Source organism: Arachis stenosperma, chromosome 3 (genome assembly GCF_014773155.1).
Source record: "Arachis stenosperma cultivar V10309 chromosome 3, arast.V10309.gnm1.PFL2, whole genome shotgun sequence".
Classification (NCBI taxonomy): Eukaryota; Viridiplantae; Streptophyta; class Magnoliopsida; order Fabales; family Fabaceae; genus Arachis; species Arachis stenosperma.
The window spans coordinates 21,770,678-21,792,790 of record NC_080379.1 but is presented as its reverse complement, the minus strand read 5'-3'; the positions used below and the strand labels follow the sequence as shown (position 1 = coordinate 21,792,790).

Below are 22,113 nucleotides of genomic sequence, written 5' to 3'. Positions count from 1 at the left end.
TTTTTTTTGTACTAAGCATTGCAAACATGTATCCTGAATTCGTCGGTTTGATTGAAAGCTAAACCCTCTTATTCCAAGAAAAAATGAAGAAAAAACACAAATAGAATGGCATAAACTAACATTGAAAAATCAAAACGTGGTTGAAGAACAAAATAGTAACTATTAGTAATAACAACGTAAATAACGAGAAAAATTCATTGCGAGTAGGCTTAAATTGTTTGGATCATATGTCATTTTATTCTTGATTATATATCAGAAATAATAAAATCAACTTTGTTATTTGATCAAATGCTTGTATAATTGTGCTAATCTACAATTCCTAATGAAAATGTGAAAGCCGAGAATGCATTATATGCAACTAAAATCGTGACCATTAGATTATATTACCAGAGAATTTGAAAGAACTTATTCTCTTTGTTGATGATCTTGGAGTGACTACTACTGCGATTGTTATTTTTGAGATGTGGTCGTCTCCGCTATCACCATTACTAGGATTCTTTTGGTCCTCCTTATCACCTCATTCGTTTTAGTTCAAAAGTTCGATTATCTTCTGAATTTCTGCTTTCAACAATTCATTGATAACTAATAGTTCGGCCATAGTGGGAGGAGGAGAAGGTATTGATTATTACCTGCAAAAGAGGGTAAATAATCGGACAAAAAAAATGATAGTGGGGTTAAGTAAACTCGGCCCCAGAGTGGGCGCCAAATGTTCCTGCGTGACAAGTCTTGTGGAGATATAGCTCGTCTTATTCAAGGATTGAACTCTCATTTGTCCGAAGTGGAGGAGGTATACACTGGCTTCAAGAGAAACGGTGGTGGCAGACATCTGCAAAGGCACTTCGACGCTCAAGTTAGTAAGAGTAGAAAATGAGTATAATGTCATTCAGACTAAATAACATACCTTTTACATGGTTTGGGTTTTGTATTTATAGAGTATTACTCTTTAGAGTAGTTGAGATATTTTTCTGATTTTTCGGTAACTAACCTTAATCTATTTATGAGTGAGTTATTAAGACTGAAATTCTCTCTAACTCAAGATAAGTCATGTTTATTCCTTCACTTAGATTTTGTGATTTATGGATATAATTAGGCTAGACTATAACTAATGGATCAAATATAATTATTTAATTTTATATTTTTATCTTTTATTTATCATATAATTTTTTATCACCACCAATAGTTATCATTAGTCTGCCACTAGACCTCCACTAAACCACTGATAATCGCCTCCCTGACTACCACCAAATCTCTACCATCTCTTTCTTTCTCAAAATCATTTTCTTTTATATTGATAAATAAATTTTTGAATATTTACATTTCGAACATATTAATCTCTAAAAAAATATCAATAAAATCCTCCAAAATAATAAATGTGGATAAATTAGTTCAAATTAAGACCTTCTACAGTTCTACTCTAATCATAGAGACTAATTTGGTACTCTTTTTTTTAAATTAATCTGTTCGAAATGTAAATTATTAAAAATTTATTTGTCAGTTTACTCTTTATATTTAATACGTAAATGGTAAAATAACTTTTTTAAAATTTTAACACACTAAATTATTTAAATTCTAATAAATTTTATATAAAAAAAGATTTTAGTTTACTTATAATGTAAATTTATGAAGTTGACAACAAATAAATTCATTTTTATTTTTTTATTCATTTCAAACAAAAAAATTAATTTTAAAATCAAATTAATTTTAGTTTCATTGTTCTCCAAAAACACATTCTAATCGTTTAATTTCATGTAGACCTGGCAGACTTAACACATTCATTTAAATTGTTCAAGTTGTCCAAATATCACAGCTCCAAATTTTAGGAGCCGAAGTTACTCACACGTGTCAATTTTAAGGATTAAAGTCACCTCTACAGAGTACTTGATTATTGGATTAATTACTGTGTCTTTATAATTTTGTAAAATTTTTAATTGAATTTTTGTATTAAATTTTTTTTAATTAGGTCTCTTAGTAGTAATTGGTTTAATTATATAGGGATCTAACAAAAAAATTGGTATAAAAATTAAAATAAAAATAAAAAAATATAAGGACTCAATTAAAAAAATTTGATACAAAAAGTCAATTAAAAAAATATATAAAAACTTAATTAAAAATTTTGTAAAACTATAAAAACAAACAGAATAATTAAACCTTGATTATTTAATTTCTTTGGTCAAATAATGTGAAGCGAGGCAAACAGGACTTTGGGGGTCCATATATCACAAATCAAATTTGCTTTCTTTTTCTCTTCTGAAAAATCAAAAATGAAAAATTAAAATAGTACGTCATGCCTCATTTGTCAAAAGTAACGCACTATAGACTATAGAGTCTTTGCTCGAGACATGAGCAGTGCTAGTTGGCTGAGTATCATACTATTCACCTCGTGAAAATTGCACTATAAAACTTAAATTAAAATCCTAAGCATATGGTGGCCACGATTTAGAACCTACCTCACTGCTTCTTGTCTTGGATAAAAAAGACCACACGTTCATGCAATCCAAATCCAACATATTATCATAATCTTTTCTTGGTAGATTTGAGTAAAGTACTCTTTTGAGATAAATACATAAAAGCCTATCAAATCACCTTTTAAAGACCTCCATTATTTAATCCTTGATTGTTTTAATACATTTTAGTATAAATAAATGTTTTTATTAATGTGAAACTTCATCACCAACATAAATGTTGGTAATTAGAGCATAAGGAAGATCTAACCTTTTAGCAACCAATAACCCAAGTTTGTGCTACAATTGACAATGTCTTAATATATTATGCCATTGCATTGTGGCGATTTCGGTGCTAAAAGGGAGCCAATAATCAAGAATGCAAGTCAACTTGTGTGGGTCAACGAAGACAATATGAGACATTGAGACCTTAATTACCTTCGTCTTGGTGTGGAGACCTTTATTTCAAAGAAAAATAAAAGTGTATGATATATACTTTGGACAAAGAACTTTTACACACATTATAATTAGCTTGGATTTTAGAGAGAAGAGACTCAATAGTCAATACACTTAACAAGCTAATATAGTTTCATAATTCCATGCTACCCTACAACTATGAATAAAAATGTTGGAAAGGAAGCTATATGAGGAATAATAGGGGATATACCAAACTAGGAAACTATTGTTGTATGGCTGGATATAATTTCGTCATCATAACTTAACTTTGACGTCACCGAATTTGGAATGAGTTATCTGTTCATAGTTAGTCTTCTAAACGGGCAAAAAATCAGAGAAATTTTATTTCGAAATAAAAATAATTCTACTTATATTTTTTCATTTTTTTTATTTGAAAAAAAGTATGTATATTTATGCACTTATGTATCTCCTTTTTTAAAACTTTATTTAAAGACATAATTATTTTAATATCAACTCTCTTTTTGTGTAATTATGTTAGAACATTTTATGTGATACTCAATAAGAAAACAAAAAATTCAATCTATGAAGTAAGTAGGAGAAATTAAACTGAATATTTTCATAATTGACAATGATAGTAGCTAGAATTTTCATCCTAGTGTCTCCACAAATAATTAATAGTTTAATTTAATGTAGATCTTGCAATGCCTAGAGCTTTGGACTGGCTCTCTCACTCTCTATAGGTTTCTACATACTATCATCAACTTGATTACCTGGAAACTGATACTAAAATAATTATCCTACCCTATAAAACTTAGCCAAGTTCACACTATGCTACAGTAATTTTATTCAAAATTAATTCTAGAGAACTGAACCTTTTACAAGATTTTTTTAAGTAAATAATTTAGAGTATTTTTACTGATTTTTACGGTAACCTCTTTTGTCTCGCTAGTATCGATGTTTTTTAATATTAGTCTCTTTAGTTCAGATAAAAAATTTACTCTTCGAGTGTACAATAAAATAGGATTATCACACTCAAATATCACCCTAATATTATTATTTCTCATATGACAATTGAGATACACACTTACAACCACGTATTCACTACCGCTAGACATTTTTTTCTTAATTTTTGGAAGAAAATTTGAGAAGAAAAAGAAGTGAAATGTTTATAGAGAATACAAATGATTGCAAATTTTTTTTATAGTTGATCGAAATTTGTTGTACTTTATCTCGTTATAGAAAGAACGTCGTAACATTTCATTTATCTCATTTACACTGTAAAAAAGATATGCATATATTTATTTTATTTACACAGTAAACGAGATAAATAATGCAATATAAATAAATAAAAATACTACAAATTACTTATATTCATAAATAAAATATTTGTTTTATTTATTTAAAAAAATCTACCTTTTAGATCCATAGAAACACTACACAAGCTAAGACATGTTGATCCATGATGGAAAGGATACCCTTTACAACATTTTTTAAATTAAATGTCACTCGTAAGTGGATGTAGAAAAACAGGAAGCGAAGGGGGTCCCAGATGAAAAAAAGATAAAATTGACAAAATCCAATGAATTTGACCCCATTGTCCCTTCTGGTTTTTCTTCAATCAATTATTCATATTTGGCAATTATGTACCAATCATATTGCAAATCATTATTGTTGTTGTATAGCACTGGCACTTGCTTCCCATATTTCCAAATAATGTTTGGCCTAAATTTGATGATTCATATATTTGTTCAAAAGCAATTGAATGCGTTTGATTTTTGAACTTTGATACAAAAAATATGGCCCTTACCAGGACAGTTTGTTGAACTACCTCTAAATAATTATTCTGTATATATGTTTGAGATAATATAATGCAGGGTATGACATATTTCTGTTAAGGTTTTACCGTTTTAGGGTTATCATGATTGAGTTATAACAAAAGTCTACCTAAAGAGAAATGTGCGTCAATTACTCCACCAATAAATTCCAAAAGCATACTATTGTCTAGTAAAACATTTAATAATTAGAAAATTTATTGTGTGGGCTTAGACAAATGAATATTTGTATTCTATGTTATTTATTGTATCGCTTGAATGTTATTTTTTTTAGGGGTATATTTTAAAATTTTAAAGTTTATAATTTAATGTTTAGAATTTATAATTTTATTTTATTAATACTTTTAAAATTTAAAAGACAGTCTGATAGATAGACATCTTGTATTAACATAAAATTTAAAAATGAGTCGCACTTAAAAAATATAATATACATAGTCTAACCTGATAATTATATCATTTTATCTCAGAATTCTAAAATTCAGAAGAGACAACTTTTATAATTTAGATTAAAATAATAATAAATTTATAATACTAATGTGAAAAACAATTAATTGATTAGAATTTAGAACAAGAGCACTATTTTACTCCAGCATATAAGAATTTCTAAAAAATAATAATAATATATGATTAGTTAGAGTGCCAGATAGCCAGATACTTAACCAGTAATCTCAGATTCAAGTTTCAAAAATCAGTATAAAAAGAACTATTCCACTTAAATGATTTTCAATACACAAGCAGAATTATTTCGGGTAAAAAATTAAAATTATTTGTGATTAATATAGAAAGTGCTTAAGAACTTTCCCATGGCACACTCTGAATTTAACTAGTGATTGGCATAACCTTAAGCACTATACTTAACAAAACCTCAAAAACTGTTTGCATTCTTTCAAATGGTAGACACCAAGAGATTCTGTTCTAACCGCATGCTGTTTTTCTTCCTTTTGTGTTCATTCTTTTGCACTTGCATGCATTGTTATGGTAGAGATACCATAACCATTAACAATTTCTTACTAGATGGAGGAGGAGGAGGAGGAGGAGATACTCTAATTTCTGATGGAGAAAACTTTGAGCTGGGATTTTTCACCCCTAATGGAAGCTCTAGTGGAAGAAGAAGATATATTGGAATATGGTACTACAATTTGAGTCCAAGAACAGTTGTGTGGGTGGCTAATAGGGACACCCCTCTTGAAGATTCCGGCGGCGCTTTCGGCATTTCAGAAGACGGTAATCTGAGGGTTCTGGACAGAAATGGGAGACCCTTTTGGGGGACAAGTCTTGAAACATCATCAAATTCATCACTTCACAGAACACTGAAGCTAATGGACAATGGTAACCTCATTGTAATTGATGAACAAGACGGAGAAGAAACCAAGAAAACAAAGATCCTTTGGGAGAGTTTTGCTAATCCAACAGATACATTCCTTCCAGGGATGAAAATGTATCAGGGTTTATCATTAACTTCGTGGCGAAGCAACGTCGACCCTTCGCCGGGGAACTACTCTTTCCAGCGAGATCAAGAAGATAGCAACAACAACAACGACCAATACATGATATGGAAGAGATCCATAAGGTATTGGAAAAGCAGTGTGACAGGTAAGGTAGTGGGAACAGGTGAAATGTCTTTAGCAATATCATATTTTCTTTCAAATTTCACTGAGAAGATTTCCGAAAACTACAACAACACTGTCCCTTTTCTCACTTCTTCACTTTATAGCAACACAAGGTTGGTTATCACTTACTGGGGTCAGCTTCTGTATCTAAAGATGGATTCAGAGAAAACTTGGTCTAATGTTTGGGTTGAGCCTAGAGATAGATGCAGTGTGTTCAATGCCTGCGGAAATTTCGGAAGCTGTAATAGCAAGTATCATGCTATGTGTAAGTGCTTGCCAGGGTTCAGGCCTAACTCTCATGAGACTTGGGATGCCGGTGATTTTTCCCGTGGATGCAGCCGGAAAACTAACGTGTGCGGCGAGGATGCGAAGAGTGACACTTTCTTGAGGCTGAAAATGATGAAAGTTGGGAATCCAGATGCTCAGTTTAAGGCCAAGAGTGAAGAGGAATGCAAGGCAGAGTGCCTCAACAACTGCCAATGCTATGCGTATTCGTATGAAGACGATCAGACCGGAGGCAGCGAGGGCGGTAGCGGCCGCAGCAGTGGTGATGCGGTTTGCTGGATTTGGTCTGAGGACCTTAACAATCTTGAAGAAGATTATGAGAATGGCTGCGACCTCAATGTCCGTGTTGCGCTTTCTGATATAGGTAACACTTCTTAATTCTTAATTCTTAATTCCTAATGCTTGTAATTCAAAAATGCTATCTGCATACAAAAATCAGTTACTAACTATGTATTTGTGCATGACTTTTTACATGTACTGTTTAGGTAATTTTTAACGTATTTTGTATTCTAACATGTATTTTATATGAATGACTGATTTGGTTGCTGATTTTTTATGCATTGGTAGCATGATTGTTTCCAATTTCAAACATGCTAATACTAGATATCAGTAACCAAATTAGTCAGCATTGTATATTCAAACTTTGATTTGCATTTTGATGAATAAATGTAAATTTAGTTTGATTATAAACTGAATATGTGATCATTATGTGTTCATATAATCATATGCATATTTCGTACATATAGCTGATTGGTTGCTGATTTTGGTGTTCAATTCAGAAAATATTAGATATGTTTATGAACCAAAAGAACTTGAGCATTGGTTGAAAAATAAAGAACTTCATTAGGAACATGCAGGGTAATGTACCAATTAATTTTATTCTCATCCTGAGATTCTTTGTAGCAGAATCCACAGGGAAGAGTTGTGGAACTTGTGGCACAAACTTGATCGCATATCCCCTAAGCAGAGGAGCAAATTGTGGTGACCCAATGTACTTGAGTTTCCATTGCAATGACTCCACAGGCCAGCTTGATTTCGAGACACCAGGGAGTGCTTTTCGCGTGATAAGCATAGATCAGGACAAGCGAAAATTTGTTATTCACATTGAAGATGTAGAAAACTGTGAAGATCAAACATCATGGGACAACAAGAAGCTTCTGCTTCTCAATGATTCATCTCCATTTCATCTTACTGGCACTTGCTATGCTGATCCAAGAACCTTTACTTCTGCTGCTCCAATGAAACATGGAGTAGAGTTGGAACTGAGTTGGGATCCGCCGTCCGAGCCACTTTGCTCCACCTTGCTGGATTGCATGGATTGGCCAAATTCAAGTTGCAATACCACAAGTGATGGCAACAAGAGGTGCCTTTGCAACACTAACTATTTTTGGGATGGCATGAAATTGAACTGTACTAATGGTAAGGGCATGATAGTTTATAAAAAATGTTATAATTTCAATCCACATATTGATGGTGTTTCTAGTTTGTATGCATATATGATACTTATTTTATTCTTGTTGAAGGCAATCAAAGCTACCAAGCAGACAGGAATCTATCCTTAACTCAGATCATGGAAATCACTTTTACAATTGTGATTGCCATCATTCTTCTCTCAAGTACTGTTATATACATCTACTTGAAGAAAAGGAGACATGCTAATTCACACGGTAACTTCAGTTTTATGCCAAACTAATTGTTTTTCAAATGGATGGATGCTTCATCATCAATACCCTAAGAAAAAGTTAATATCTTTTTGACTTCAGAAATCAGGGGATATACTCAGAAGAATCCAGGCCTTAGCAGTGAGAAATATGTAAGAGACTTGATTGAATCTGGTAGGTTCAAAGAAGAGAATTCACAGGCCATAGATATTCCACATTTTCATCTAGAAAGTGTTCTTGATGCTACTAATAACTTTGCAATTGCAAACAAGCTTGGACAAGGGGGGTTTGGTCCTGTTTATAAGGTAACTAAGAGTTCCTTGATAGTTGCTAATATCTTAATATATGTCGTAAGTATTCCAAATTTACAATATCATCTTATTCTGTTTCTGTATTTTAATTGATCTACTGTTAGGGAAAGTTTCCTGGTGGACAAGAAATAGCTGTAAAGAGACTTTCGAGTTGTTCCGGACAAGGTTTAGAAGAGTTCAAAAATGAAGTTGTGTTGATTGCCAAACTTCAACATCGGAACCTTGTTAGGCTACTTGGTTATTGTCTTGAGGGAGATGAAAAGATGTTAATATATGAATACATGCCTAATAGAAGCTTAGATGGTTTCATATTTGGTAAGAAACTGAATAGAATTTAATTTTGTTAAACACTTCTCCATGCATCTATTGAATATGATATGCTGCTAGATTATTTCATCTGTATTTTAAACTCTGTAAGAGAGGACTCAATTATAGATTAGTATGAAGAAATTGCATCTATATTTCAAACTATTCTGTTTGAACAAGAGACTAACATAAAAGCATGCTCTTAATGGACAATATACAAGACCGGAAGCTATGTGTTCTATTAGACTGGGATGTACGCTTCAAGATTATTTTGGGGATCGCCCGAGGACTCCTTTATCTTCACGAAGATTCAAGATTACGGATCATTCACAGAGACTTGAAAACAAGCAATATTCTGTTGGATGAAGAGAAGAATCCGAAAATTTCAGATTTCGGCTTGGCTAGAATATTTGGAGGGAAAGAAACAGTAGCAAACACAGACAGAGTAGTTGGAACTTAGTAAGTCTTATGACAATTCATAAAAAGATCTACCAATGATTCAATATTATTGTCATTTCAGCACTATACAGCATGTTATCAAGCCATATGTCTTATTTGCTCCATATTTCATGATTTTATAATGCAGTGGATATATGTCACCAGAATATGCACTTGACGGACATTTTTCCGTCAAGTCCGATGTCTTTAGCTTTGGCGTGGTAGTTCTTGAGATCATCAGTGGGAAAAGAAACACTGGATTTTATCAAGCAGAACATGAATTGAGTCTTCTAGGATTTGTAAGCACACGCCAATATCTTAATTAAAACATATGTAACAGATAGAGTATAAAACATAGTTTCTTGGCACATTTCTATGCTTTGATTCAATTCCACAATTCCAGGCATGGCATTTATGGAAAGTGGGAAGGGCATTGGACTTCATGGACCAGACACTATGTGAAACATGCAATGCTGATGAGTGCTTGAAGTGTGTGAATGTTGGGCTGCTATGCCTACAAGAAGATCCAAATGAAAGACCAAACATGTCAAATGTGGTATTCATGCTTGGCAGTGAATCCAACACTCTTCCAAGTCCTAAGGAACCAGCATTTGTAATGAGGAGATGCCCTTCTAGCAGAGCCTCTACTTCTAGTAAATTGGAAACTTTTTCAAGGAATGATTTGACTGTTACCTTAGAAAATGGAAGGTAGATAATTCTGTCATGTTAATTACTGCAATATTATTAAAGTGTGTTTCAATTTAAGAAGAGAAAAATGTTGAGTACATAATTTTGGTGGGACACTAAGTCAGCTTACACTGTATGTCTGTATCTACCATGATTGGAATGTAAACTCCATTTTTATCCAATGGAAGTATGAGTTAGGTGTCTTACATTATAAGTACATGGACGGAATTCATTTAAAATAGAGTATATTTTTTCACGGTTTCAAATTTCATCTATGTTTTTTAGACAAATTTAGAGATTTTTTTTTGACAACTTTTAAAATTCACTGACTCCCGAAAAAAAAAGTGAAAGTGATGAAATCAGTAAAGCAAGACGTTAATCATCATTAAATTTATAATTTTTATTATATATTTGAGCTCGTTATTTTAGTTTAAGAGTAATTAATCTCTTTACTTTATTAGTTTACTAAGCAAAGAACAAAAATAAATTAAGGTACAATTTGAGTAAATAACTTAATTAAGCTTTCTTTAAAAAATAAATTAAACAATAAATGCTTATATTAAAAGTAATTTATAAATAAATTATTTTATATTTGATTTTTTTATTTTAAAATACTTATTTTAAAAAAAATATGATAAATTATCATAAGAAAAGTTATTTTTTTAACTTTTATATAAACACTTAGATAACTTTTTAAAAAATTATAATTTAATTTTAAAAATTATACTAAACATTAATATTATTACTTTTTATAAATCAAAAATTCAAAAAAATAAATTTTAAAGCTTTCGAAAAGCCTCTAAGTATTCACTTTTTCCAACACACACCCTGTCTCCCTGTCTTATGAATTTGCAAAGCTATTTCACTACCGCAAAGACTTCTCTTAATTATTTTCTCAAGTGATATTGATAAGCGTGATTTTTTATCATACAATATTGTTTCTTATATTTTTTCCTATTTAAATGATATATAGTAAAAAATTACCCTTTACAATACTAATTAACAAAAAAATTAAAAAAATCTATTTTTATTTTAATGTATTATACTTTTTCGACTCCTCCTTATATTCTATAACCACATAAATTTGTAATAAAAGAAGAAGAAATATTCAAATTGACTTTTAAAAAATTTTAGATTGAATACTGTAATTTTTAATATTCTTTTTTCTTAAAATCTTTTGTATGGACCAATTTTAGTGTCTATCTGTAGAAAAAAAAAAAGTGACTTTTAAATTTTTTTAATAGATTCAATATGCCAAAACTGTATTAAAAATATTAAAATTTTGTATTTTTAGTGAAAATGTTTTTTTATTACTTCTTTAGACATTTGTTAACCTAGACTAAATTGAAATTGCAAATTATTGGAACGAGTTACTCCGTTTAAATTGCCACCCAAATTTTGTCCTTGGTCAAAATATGTGGGACATGACACTGTTCCATTATCCATCTTAATTATTTATGTACTTGTTTACCTGAGAATTATCTTGGTATTATTTTTTTTTAATTTGCATCTTTAAATTTTAAATTTTTATTTTAAAAATTAAAATGAAATTTTTTATTATTAAATATTTTTTTATATTTTCTTTTAGTTTCACTTATAAAAAATAATAATAATATATTACACTTTATTTTTTAAAATAAAATTTAAAATTTAAATGATCCAATTCCGTCTTTTCTACTTGCATTGTATATGGCCTCTAAGTGACTTGACATGGCGAAATAGCAACTTCTTGTTAATTCCAATTTTCACATATGGATAGTAGGCTCCATCAAATTCTGTCTCGCTTGGATAATGGCAAATGCCACGCTTGCATTTGCATTTGATGAAAGTAACCATAGTCTCTTTGACCCTTTGTCAGGGACGGAGGAACCCTTAAGAGATAGGAGCATTATCCCCCAGTCCCCCACTATCATTCTGAAAAAATAATATATATATACACACGTAATAAAATATTATTTTTTTTTAGTTTTATATTAAAAAAAATTATTTATTTATTAAAATTAACATTTAATATTAATAATTTTGATAAATTTGGTCTTGAATTGAAATTAACAATAATAAAATAAATTAACTCAATAAAAAGATCAATAAATAGTGATAATATAATGACCTTTATTATAGTAGCCAATTGATTAATTACTAAACTGAAATATAGTTAGTCACTAAAATTTAAAAAAGGTAGTACTAGAGAGTCAATGGTTTAAGAGTACAATGTGTATATATATCACCCATACTATCCAGAATAACCATCCAGATACCAGGGATAATAAACATAACTTAAGTTGATTTTGGAGTTCACCAAAAATCGAACCCTTGACCTTTCGGATCTAGAACTCTAATACCATGTCATGAACTCACTCATCCCAAAAGCGTAACCTGACAAGACAATGTAACACTAATGGTCATATTTCTAATACTTTTTAAATTTCTATTGTACATATTGTGCGTTTAAATCACTGACTCTCTATACTTTCCCTTAAAAAAAATAAATGAAATATCGTTTCAGAAATATAAATAAACTATTGGCAACTAATTATAAGAAAATATTTTATTATTTACTCATTTTTTATTTTAAAGTTATATGTTATTTCTTCATTTTAATGCTTAAATGGTATTACTTATAGCAACAATTTTTGTAAAATAGTTTTTTAATGTCAAGAATGTCCTAAAAATAAATTTTGCAACTGAGTTACAAATAATAAATAGTGAATTAATTGTTTAAGAGGATATGTAAAGAAAAAAAGATATTTAATGCTATTAAAAAACTAATAATAAATTTAATTAACTTTTTCACTAGAGATTTAATTTATATATGCTTCTAATTTTTCTTTTTCACAATATGTTCTAATTTTAAATTGTAGATGTGTCATGCCCAAAAGGGGGGAAAAAACACGTCAATGATAACATAAGAACTAAGAAGAAAATAAGGTCGCCCTGGCCCTGCAAGTGCAACTGCAATAGGCGCGAATGGTGGTCAACGTTTTGACCGGATAAGAAGACTGAGACTAGGCTATTGCTTGTTTAATTTCTTCCACCAATCCTCTTAGAGATTGGACGGCCATTGGGGCCCGGGAGTGTACCCGGTAGCTGGGATTTTTTTATTTTAAATTAAAAAACAATATTATTTTTCCAAAAAAATTAATCAGATTTAAATTTTCAAAATACGTTTTTTTTTTACTTTTAGGTTAAATTTGTTGCCTTCTCCATGAATCTCACTAATTTTATAAAATTTACTGCAATAAATTTCTATATTTTTATAGAATTTACCATATTTTTCGACTAGCATCACTTTGTCTTCCTCTATAAATATCATATTAAGTGAAAAAAAAAATTAAAAAATTAAATACTGAAAAACATTATCGGTAACAATGATAACTATTATCATAATTTTCAAAAATATATAAGAGTAAACATTCACGGTCATATTTAATAAGGAAAAGTATAGGGAACCAAATGTGTAACTAGCCAAAAATTGAATAACACAATTAATTATAATTATTAATAATTAATTTTAAATTTTTTAAATTCAAAATTTAAATAATTAAAAATGTCCAGCTATAGAATTTAAAAAAATATATAATTCTTAAAAAAATAGAAATATTCACGTCTGTAATACAAAAAATTCGAAAAATACATTAAAAAACATTTATTTAGTATAAAAAAAACATCATAATGCTTAGCAAAAGAAACATCCATGTATATAAACTTATCTTTGTTAAGACGGGTTTCGAGATCCAATCCATTAGAAAGTTGACAGAAGTTGGCTGGACCCTAATGGATTCCTTAGCGGTACTCAATTAATAATAGTGTAGTATGAATAGTGCTCTTCAATACCTTAATTTTAAAAAAACTAATTTGATTTAATTTGGTTGAAAAAAAATTGAATAAAGAACAAGTATGGCTTCTTTTCCCCAATTAAACCAAACTAGGTTTTTAAACTAGGAATAAGTATCGCTTGTTGTTTGTCCAGTATTCTAACTCACCAACTTTCTTTCTCAACCAAATTAAACCAAACTAGGTTTTTTGTAACATCCTAATATACAAATCCTTATACTCGAGTCATAAGTCAATGATACTACGGTGGTACGACTCTCAAGTGGATTTTTAATATATATATATAGGTAATTTCAAAAGGAGTATTAATCGAGAAGCCTGAAAGGAGTAGAAATAAAATCGCGAAGACGTATCACTCACGTTTCGACAACAAAAAAGATAAATCGTGAAGCCAAACGCGATATACAGACAAGGCATAAAGGAGATTAAGAGATAGATAACAGATAGATATATATAACATAAGTAAATAGCCACTAGTCGCGACCCGCGAAGTTTAGGCCGGCTAGGGTACAGTATGAAAGTAGTTGACAACAGCATATCCTAATCTCTCCCAAAGGAAACATGAGAGCCTCTATAGGCAAGTTTAAAAGAGTACAATACATAATATAATCTTTCCGAAACAAAGGTCGAGAGATTCTAAGCAAAACACAAAGTAGAGAAAATAAAGATCTTCACCGTCTCTCAGACGACCCACAACTCACTGCTGAGCACCTGGACCTATATCTGAAAAACAAGAGATATATATGCGGAATGAGAACCCCGGGCCCATGGGTTCCCAGTACGGTAAAAGTGCCAAATAAAAACAATGCACTGTAATAAAAACTCGTTAAGCATCCTAAACTCCTTTTCACCAAGTATCCAACCTAGATTCTCACTAATCCATGAATAGGCAACTGTCGTAAGGGGACACTAAATCTAGTTCATATCTCATATGATTCCCAACTCGCTGACTCTCCCATGAATCAGATTCAGAATCATAAACAAAACCATCATCAGTCGTCCTGCCTCATCAATTCTATATCAATACATCATATGCTCACCTGGAGCTAGTGAAACCACATCACTGTGTCTACCCAGGGAGCTCAAATCATCTCAACCAATGATCATCATCATCATCATGCAATCGCATCGTCAATTCATCTCATCAAGAACAGCCCTCAACCTCCACCGACACCAACATGAGGGGCCTCTCAGTTGTACAAGCACAAGCAATATAGGCAAGTAATACACAATTAAGGTACAAGTAGAACAAGTAGCACATAATCAGGTAACATAGCATATATAATGTAGAAATCCAAAACAAATAGGCAAACCCAAACAATTCAAACATATGCAAATGATGAATGCCTGCCCTATGGCTGATGATATCATCTGTCGGTTATCAAGCCAACCCGACGTGTCCGATAGCTAACCCGGGCACAGTCTCTCTGTTGTGCATTAATATCATTAGAGGGTATCTGCGCCCTGTCGCCATTAAAGGGTATCTGCGCCCTGTCGCCATTAGAGAGTATCGGTGCCCTGTCACCCTTACAACCAGAGAGAAAACACAAGCATGCTTACATTCAATATTTTCCATCATTATTCATTTATCATATTCGTTTATTTATCATATATGCATTTATACTCAGCCATAATCCATAATGGCTTTGCCGTAACCCGGCAATAACTCAGCCATCCGGCTCACAGTTCAATCCAGAACTAGCCAATTTATCAACATGGCTCCGCCGTATCCGGCAAAAACTCAGCCATCCGGCTCATGGTTCAATCAAGAACCAGCCATTTATCAATAAATATAGCCCTTCGGCTCATGGCATACACGGTACTTCCACCATCATCATCTATATCTCATATAATCATCTTTGATCATCATTGATCATAACTTTTCCCCTTGCTTCATTCGCAAGTTACCACATTCCCTAGCTCCTTTCTCATTGCTAGGCATATCATAATGAGTTAATACATAAGGGGTGAGATCGGAGGCTTAGAAGTATGAGATTTAGCTTTTAAAACTCAAAAATCAATTTTTGGAATGAAAATAGGGCAATGCGCACGCGTACTTCACGCGCACGCATACTTCATGCACACGCGTGGATGGCCACAAAGCTCATCGACGTGTATGCGTCAGACACGCGGACGCGCGGATTAAAACACAGCCAGACAACGCGTACGCGTCAGCCATGCGTACGCGTGGGTGTATTTGCGCCCTAGGTACAAAAGGGGCACAACTCTGGAACAATTCTCGGTAAAATGGCTGGGTATTGGGTGCAGTGCATCGACGCGCACGCGCACATCACGCGCACGCGTGGATGGTGCCTTCATGAAGAACGACGCGTACGCGCTAATTGCGCCTACGCGTGGAGGGTCATTCTGCTAAAAATTTTCTAAGTTAAAAGCTGCAGAATTTACAGATTCAACCCCCAATCTTCTGACGGACATAACTTTCTCATTTTAAATCGTTTTTCGCCCGTTCTTCGAACGGCATGGACATCCCGGATCCAACTTCACTTCTAAATAAGTTTGGCACAAAACAGAAATCTACAGTCCAAGTTATGTCCCGTCAAAGTATGCCTAAAAACCATATTTTCACTCAAAACCACAAAGTGTCATTTTCAAAACAAGCCATTTTCAACTCTTTTCAAAATCAACCAAAACATGCCAATTTCATCTCTTTTCTTTGAAATCAATCAAAGTATACCAAAATCGATATTAAGCCTCCTCAACTCATACACTAACACCTTACCACAATTCACAAAACCGCCATATAACCATTTTTACCCATTTCAAACAAATGGCTAAATTACAAACACATTAACATGTCATACATCCTTCCTCATCCCAATTTCCAATAATACTATTTCCAATCAATCATCATTATACATAATCAATATCATAATCACTATCACATGGTTTCACCCACAAATCAATCTTAATCATTTCTCAAGCATATATCACAACCTACATATCTCACATGCATCATCATACCATCAAGGCATCAATAATCATGATCATATATATGACCACATAATATATCTCAGCCAAAACCAAACATACCTCATCTATACAATTTCACCCAAAATTACCAAATTCCACACTTCAACTCCTCAAACCTTATTAGCCAATAACCAAACTAATCATTCATATATTCATTATCTAAAATTCATCCAATCACTTGTGTCATCATACAATACACACATCAACTTATCTTCCTTACCTCTTTCCGGCCTCCGCCCCAAAATTCACGGCCTCCAGCCCAATTTCACAATTTAAATGCATAAACCACAAATCAATACTCATTACCCAATACATCAAATTCTCAATACACCAAGCATACAAGGCCACACAATTTTCAACCCAATCATTAATTCACATTACATACCAACTATGCATATTAGCACCAACCATTTACACAATCCAAACTTAATCCTAGGGGCATCTAGCCTAGGAATTCTCATCACACCACACGGTATTTAAATGAAACTTAAACCGTACCTCTTGTAGCCAAACCAATTGAGCCTCTTCTATGAAAGTCTCTACCAACCCTTAGCTTCAAGCCGCACCAAAGCTCCACAAGCAACACTAACCTCCCAATTGTGCATCAAATTCACCAAATACACTAACATAACCAATATCACATACATACATCAACCTAGGGATCATAAAAATGATAAATCACAAGGGTTGGAGGGTTTCTTACCTTAACCCACTGAAGTTTGTGATGAATATCACCCATGGCTCATACTAGAGCACTCTTAAATAACCAAAATTACAAGGTTTCCTCAAAACCCAAACCAAATTCAAATTTGGAGAGGAAAATGAAAACTGGGAGAAGGACAGTGGATTAATCACTACAAAACTTAGATAGAATTGTAGAGGATGAGAAGAGCGACGCGTGGCTACAAACGGCTCGTCAATCGGAGCTCCGTAGCTCAAGTTATGGTAATTTGAAGATCAAAGAGAGTTATGGTTTCTCTCTTCTCTTCTCTCTTCTCAATTCAGCGTGAAACACAATAATGGAAGGAGGAATGCTGCTGAAAAGGCTTAATAAAGCTATATATATGTTGGGTCTTGGGCCCACTTTGGTCCGGTTCACTTATTTTTGTCCGCTGACCCAATTTTGGGCCAAAACCTTTAAGATTGGCGCTCCAAATCGCACTTTAAATATTTCTACCTCCCCTAATTATAATTCCTCATTTCTTAATCTTATTTACTCATAATCAATTTTCTCAGCTGCAGTACCAGACAGATCTCAGCTGGTACTTCCGGTCAAAATTCCACTGCGCGCTTTTACGCAGAAAACTATGTTTTTCGACTCGGAAAAATTCACTGAATCCAAATATCATATTTAAATCATCAAATTCCGATTGCCAAATCTTCCAACCATATTCGCTCCTATTTAACTTATTATTTAATTAATTTCGGTTAGGATGGGTATTACATTCTATCCCCCTAACAGAAATTTTTGCCCTCGAAAATTCTATCCATCACTGCGAGTACGCGAGCATAGTCTGCCTTTATATCCAACGCATAATAGTTCCAAGGTCCTTTTACTCTGCGCGCTTCCGTTGCCACGCTCTGATTTCTCTATCTCCGAGGGTCTCGGTCATTCGTTCAACGCCGACCAACAGCCTCGTTCCTTACTTTTATCATCTCATCAACTCACACCCTATTAAATCTCAAATTATGTCATCAATAAGATTGTCATCATCGTTAATCATAACCATCATCCCACATTACTATAATCAATCAAAGATAATCACCACACCATAATCATACTCCATCACTATCCTCTCTATCTCTGCCAAGCCAGTTCTTCTAATCACAGTTCAACTCCAAGCATAACCTCCAAACTTACTTTCTTATTCTCAAACCCTCGAATTTCTATATGACTTGCTGTTATAAAGTCTCTGACTCATCAATCAAAAACCCTTTTCATTTCTAGAAATCAAATGAGTTTGGAATAGCAAGCTAAGAAAATCATAAGAATCCGGCTTTCTTTTAATAATCTATAAAAGCATTTGAAACACATCTATCTTGTTAAAGTTATTCAAATAAAAAATCATCTTCAAAACCATAACCAACACTCTTTCAAATTCTTGGGAAAAATTTTCAACCGTACCTCCCCAAAAATTGGAGTTTACCACCCGTCATGGGTTCCCTCAAACCAATCTCAGTACCGCATCAGCATTTCAATTTAATGGTCTTCACATTTGTCTTTCAAAACCAATCATTATAAATCTCAATCTAAATCTAAGGTCATTATGATCAAACATCATAGTACTTATCTCTCAAACACGACAACTTGCACGCTCTCATCATCTAAATCCAATTATGCATCAATGATAATTTCCTCATCCGCTTTAGAACCATCAAAGCTCGCAGCTGCAATCAATTCTAACTATTTGGGGATCATTACTTGCAGTAACCCTCTTAACCCTTCTAGTATTCAAACTTAAGATACTATAGTAAACTTTTACAGCTCCTATTCGTAGCTATCCTGTGTTACTGCTTCCGCAAGTTTCTGCTGCTTTATTCTGATCTCTCATCTAGTACTAGCTCTATCACTTACCTCCTCAAGTACTCAACCACAACTTAGCATGACTGGCATTCACTAGATTTCTATCTATGATAGCCAAAATCACATACCAACTTAATCGTACTTTTAACACGTTGTTACCGATCTTTTGCTTACCAATTCCCAAACCGTCGGATCTAACGGTATCACCCGTTGTTGTAGTGAACACACGACCTTGTTGTTGGCCCTTGGTAGCATTACGGTTGACCTTCTTAGGACGTTTCCAGGACACGTGTCCAACTCCTCTACAACCATGGCAAAGTTCCAATCCATCTCGATACGGAGTTCCCAGATGATGGCTTTCACATCACCCACCAGTCATTCCACCCTGAGGTTGCTTTCCATTAAAGGCCTACCTAATCATTTATGCTCACCAAACCTTCTATTAAGATAACTTAGGGTTATCTAGAACAGATCATAATTTTTCATTCGACCATGTATTATGAGTGAATACCAGCCTTCAGAATTGTCTAAAGTAGCAAAGAATTAAGTTATCAGTTTTCTTATTACCTCAGGTATGAAAATCGGACCTGACAGTCTCTCGATCCTTCCGGTGTAGACAATCTCTGACCAAATGTCCCAGCTTTCCGCAATTGTAACACAAACCCGAACCATAACGACATGGTCTATTTGGGTGATGACCTCCACATCTCTGACAGCTCAAAACATTCGAAGCAGCCACTATATGTTTTTTCCTACCTTTTCCTTGGGAATTCTTATTCATCGCAAGGTCATTTCACCTTTGGGGAAAACGTTGTGGGTATCCTCTTCTCTTAAACTCTTGACCCCTTATTGGGTATTCTTGATTGTGCTCCCTGCGGTGGGACTCCCAACGGTCATTCTTCGCCTCAACAGCCTTCCTCACACATTCTTCAGCAATACGGCTCTTGTTTACAAGTTCAGAGAAGACCCTAATCTCCATCGGTCCAACGGAGCTCAGGATTTCATTTCGAAGTCCTCCCTCATACTTAATACACTTCCATTCCTCGAAGTCTCCTGGGATTCCTTGACACATACGAGAAAACCTGAATAACTCCTCAAATTTATCTGTATACTCAGATACAGACATTGTACCCTGCTTCAGCTGCAGTAATTCAAGTTCCTTGACCGTTCTAGCAGAATTCGGAAAGTACTTCTTATAAAATTTCACTTGAAAGGCATTCCAGGTGATAGGATCATCCCCCTGCTGCAGGAGGTGCCGGGCCCCTTGCCATCAATGCGATGCTTCCCCAGTGAGCAGATAGGTAGCAAATTCAACACACTGCTCCTCAAGTACCAACTGCGCTTGCAGTGCTCACTCCACAGCCTGAAACCAGATATCAGCTTCAGTCGGATTGGTGGTTCCCTTGAACTTAGGAGGATTAACCTTTAAGAAGGTTGCCAGTGTCATCGGGCCTTGAGCTTCCCTTCCGTCATTGCCATTATTGTTTATCTGTTGCCCAAGAGCCTCTGCAGTGGCCTGCATAGCAGCAGCCATATTCTCCAACGCCGCCATAAGGTCTACTGGGTTATTCGGGTTGATTTCCGGTTCTTGAGTACTAGTACGATCTCTCTCACGTCCCCGACCGGGTCCACGAAGCGCCATCTGGTTCCTATACACACCAAACAATCGATATCAAGTTGATCAGTCTCAATATCGGAAGTATAGTGTTTCAAAGTACCAAAGGTACACTCATGGACTTCATGCTAGATGTATCGGTTAGATACCCTAACTAGCACATGCACAGACTCAGAGTATGCATTGAAGCATAAGCAGTTCCATCCCTCAGGCTCACGAGGACGAACTGCTCTGATACCATAATGTAACACCCTAATATACAAATCCTTATGCTCGAGTCATAAGTCAATGATACTACGGTGGTACGACTCTCAGGTGAATTTTTAATATATAGATATAGGTAATTTCAAAAGGAGTATTAATCGAGAAGCCTGAAAGGAGTAGAAATAAAATCTCGAAGACGTATCACTCACGTTTCGACAACAAAAAAGATAAACCGTGAAGCCGAACGCGATATACAGACAAGGCATAAAGGAGATTAAGAGATAGATAACAGATAGATATATATAACATAAGTAAATAGCCACTAGTCGCGACCCGCGAAGTTTAGGCCGGCTAGGGTACAGTATGAAAGTAGTTGACAACAGCATATCCTAATCTCTCCCAAAGGAAACATGAGAGCCTCTATAGGCAAGTTTAAAAGAGTACAATACATAATATAATCTTTCCGAAACAAAGGTCGAGAGATTCTAAGCAAAACACAAAGTAGAGAAAATAAAGATCTTCACCGTCTCTCAGACGACCCACAACTCACTGCTGAGCACCTGGACCTGTATCTGAAAAATAAGAGATATATATACGGAATGAGAACCCCGGGCCCATGGGTTCTCAGTACGGTAAAAGTGCCAAATAAAAACAATGCACTGTAATAAAAACTCGTTAAGCATCCTAAACTCCTTTTCACCAAGTATCCAACCTAGATTCTCACTAATCCATGAATAGGCAACTGTCGTAAGGGGACACTAAATATAGTTCATATCTCATATGATTCCCAACTCGCTGACTCTCCCATGAATCAGACTCAAAATCATAAACAAAACCACCATCAGTCGTCCTGCCTCAACAATTCTATATCAATACATCATACCCTCACTTGTAGCAAGTGAAACCACATCACTGCGTCTACCCAGGGAGCTCAAATCATCTCAACCAATGATCATC

The 22,113-nt window shown here is 33.9% G+C and overlaps 1 protein-coding gene across 1 annotated transcript; it reads left to right on the top strand.

The window, feature by feature from the left end:
- Positions 1-5,508: 5,508 nt before the first annotated feature.
- On the top strand, positions 5,509-10,238 carry LOC130965903 (G-type lectin S-receptor-like serine/threonine-protein kinase At4g03230). The gene is made up of 8 exons (XM_057890662.1): positions 5,509-6,949; positions 7,492-8,004; positions 8,109-8,252; positions 8,349-8,551; positions 8,662-8,872; positions 9,085-9,322; positions 9,450-9,600; positions 9,705-10,238. Exons 1-8 carry the CDS (start codon positions 5,581-5,583, stop codon positions 10,011-10,013), a joined length of 3,138 nt encoding a protein of 1,045 aa, XP_057746645.1. The 5' UTR covers positions 5,509-5,580; the 3' UTR covers positions 10,014-10,238.
- The last annotated feature ends 11,875 nt before the right edge of the window (positions 10,239-22,113 follow it).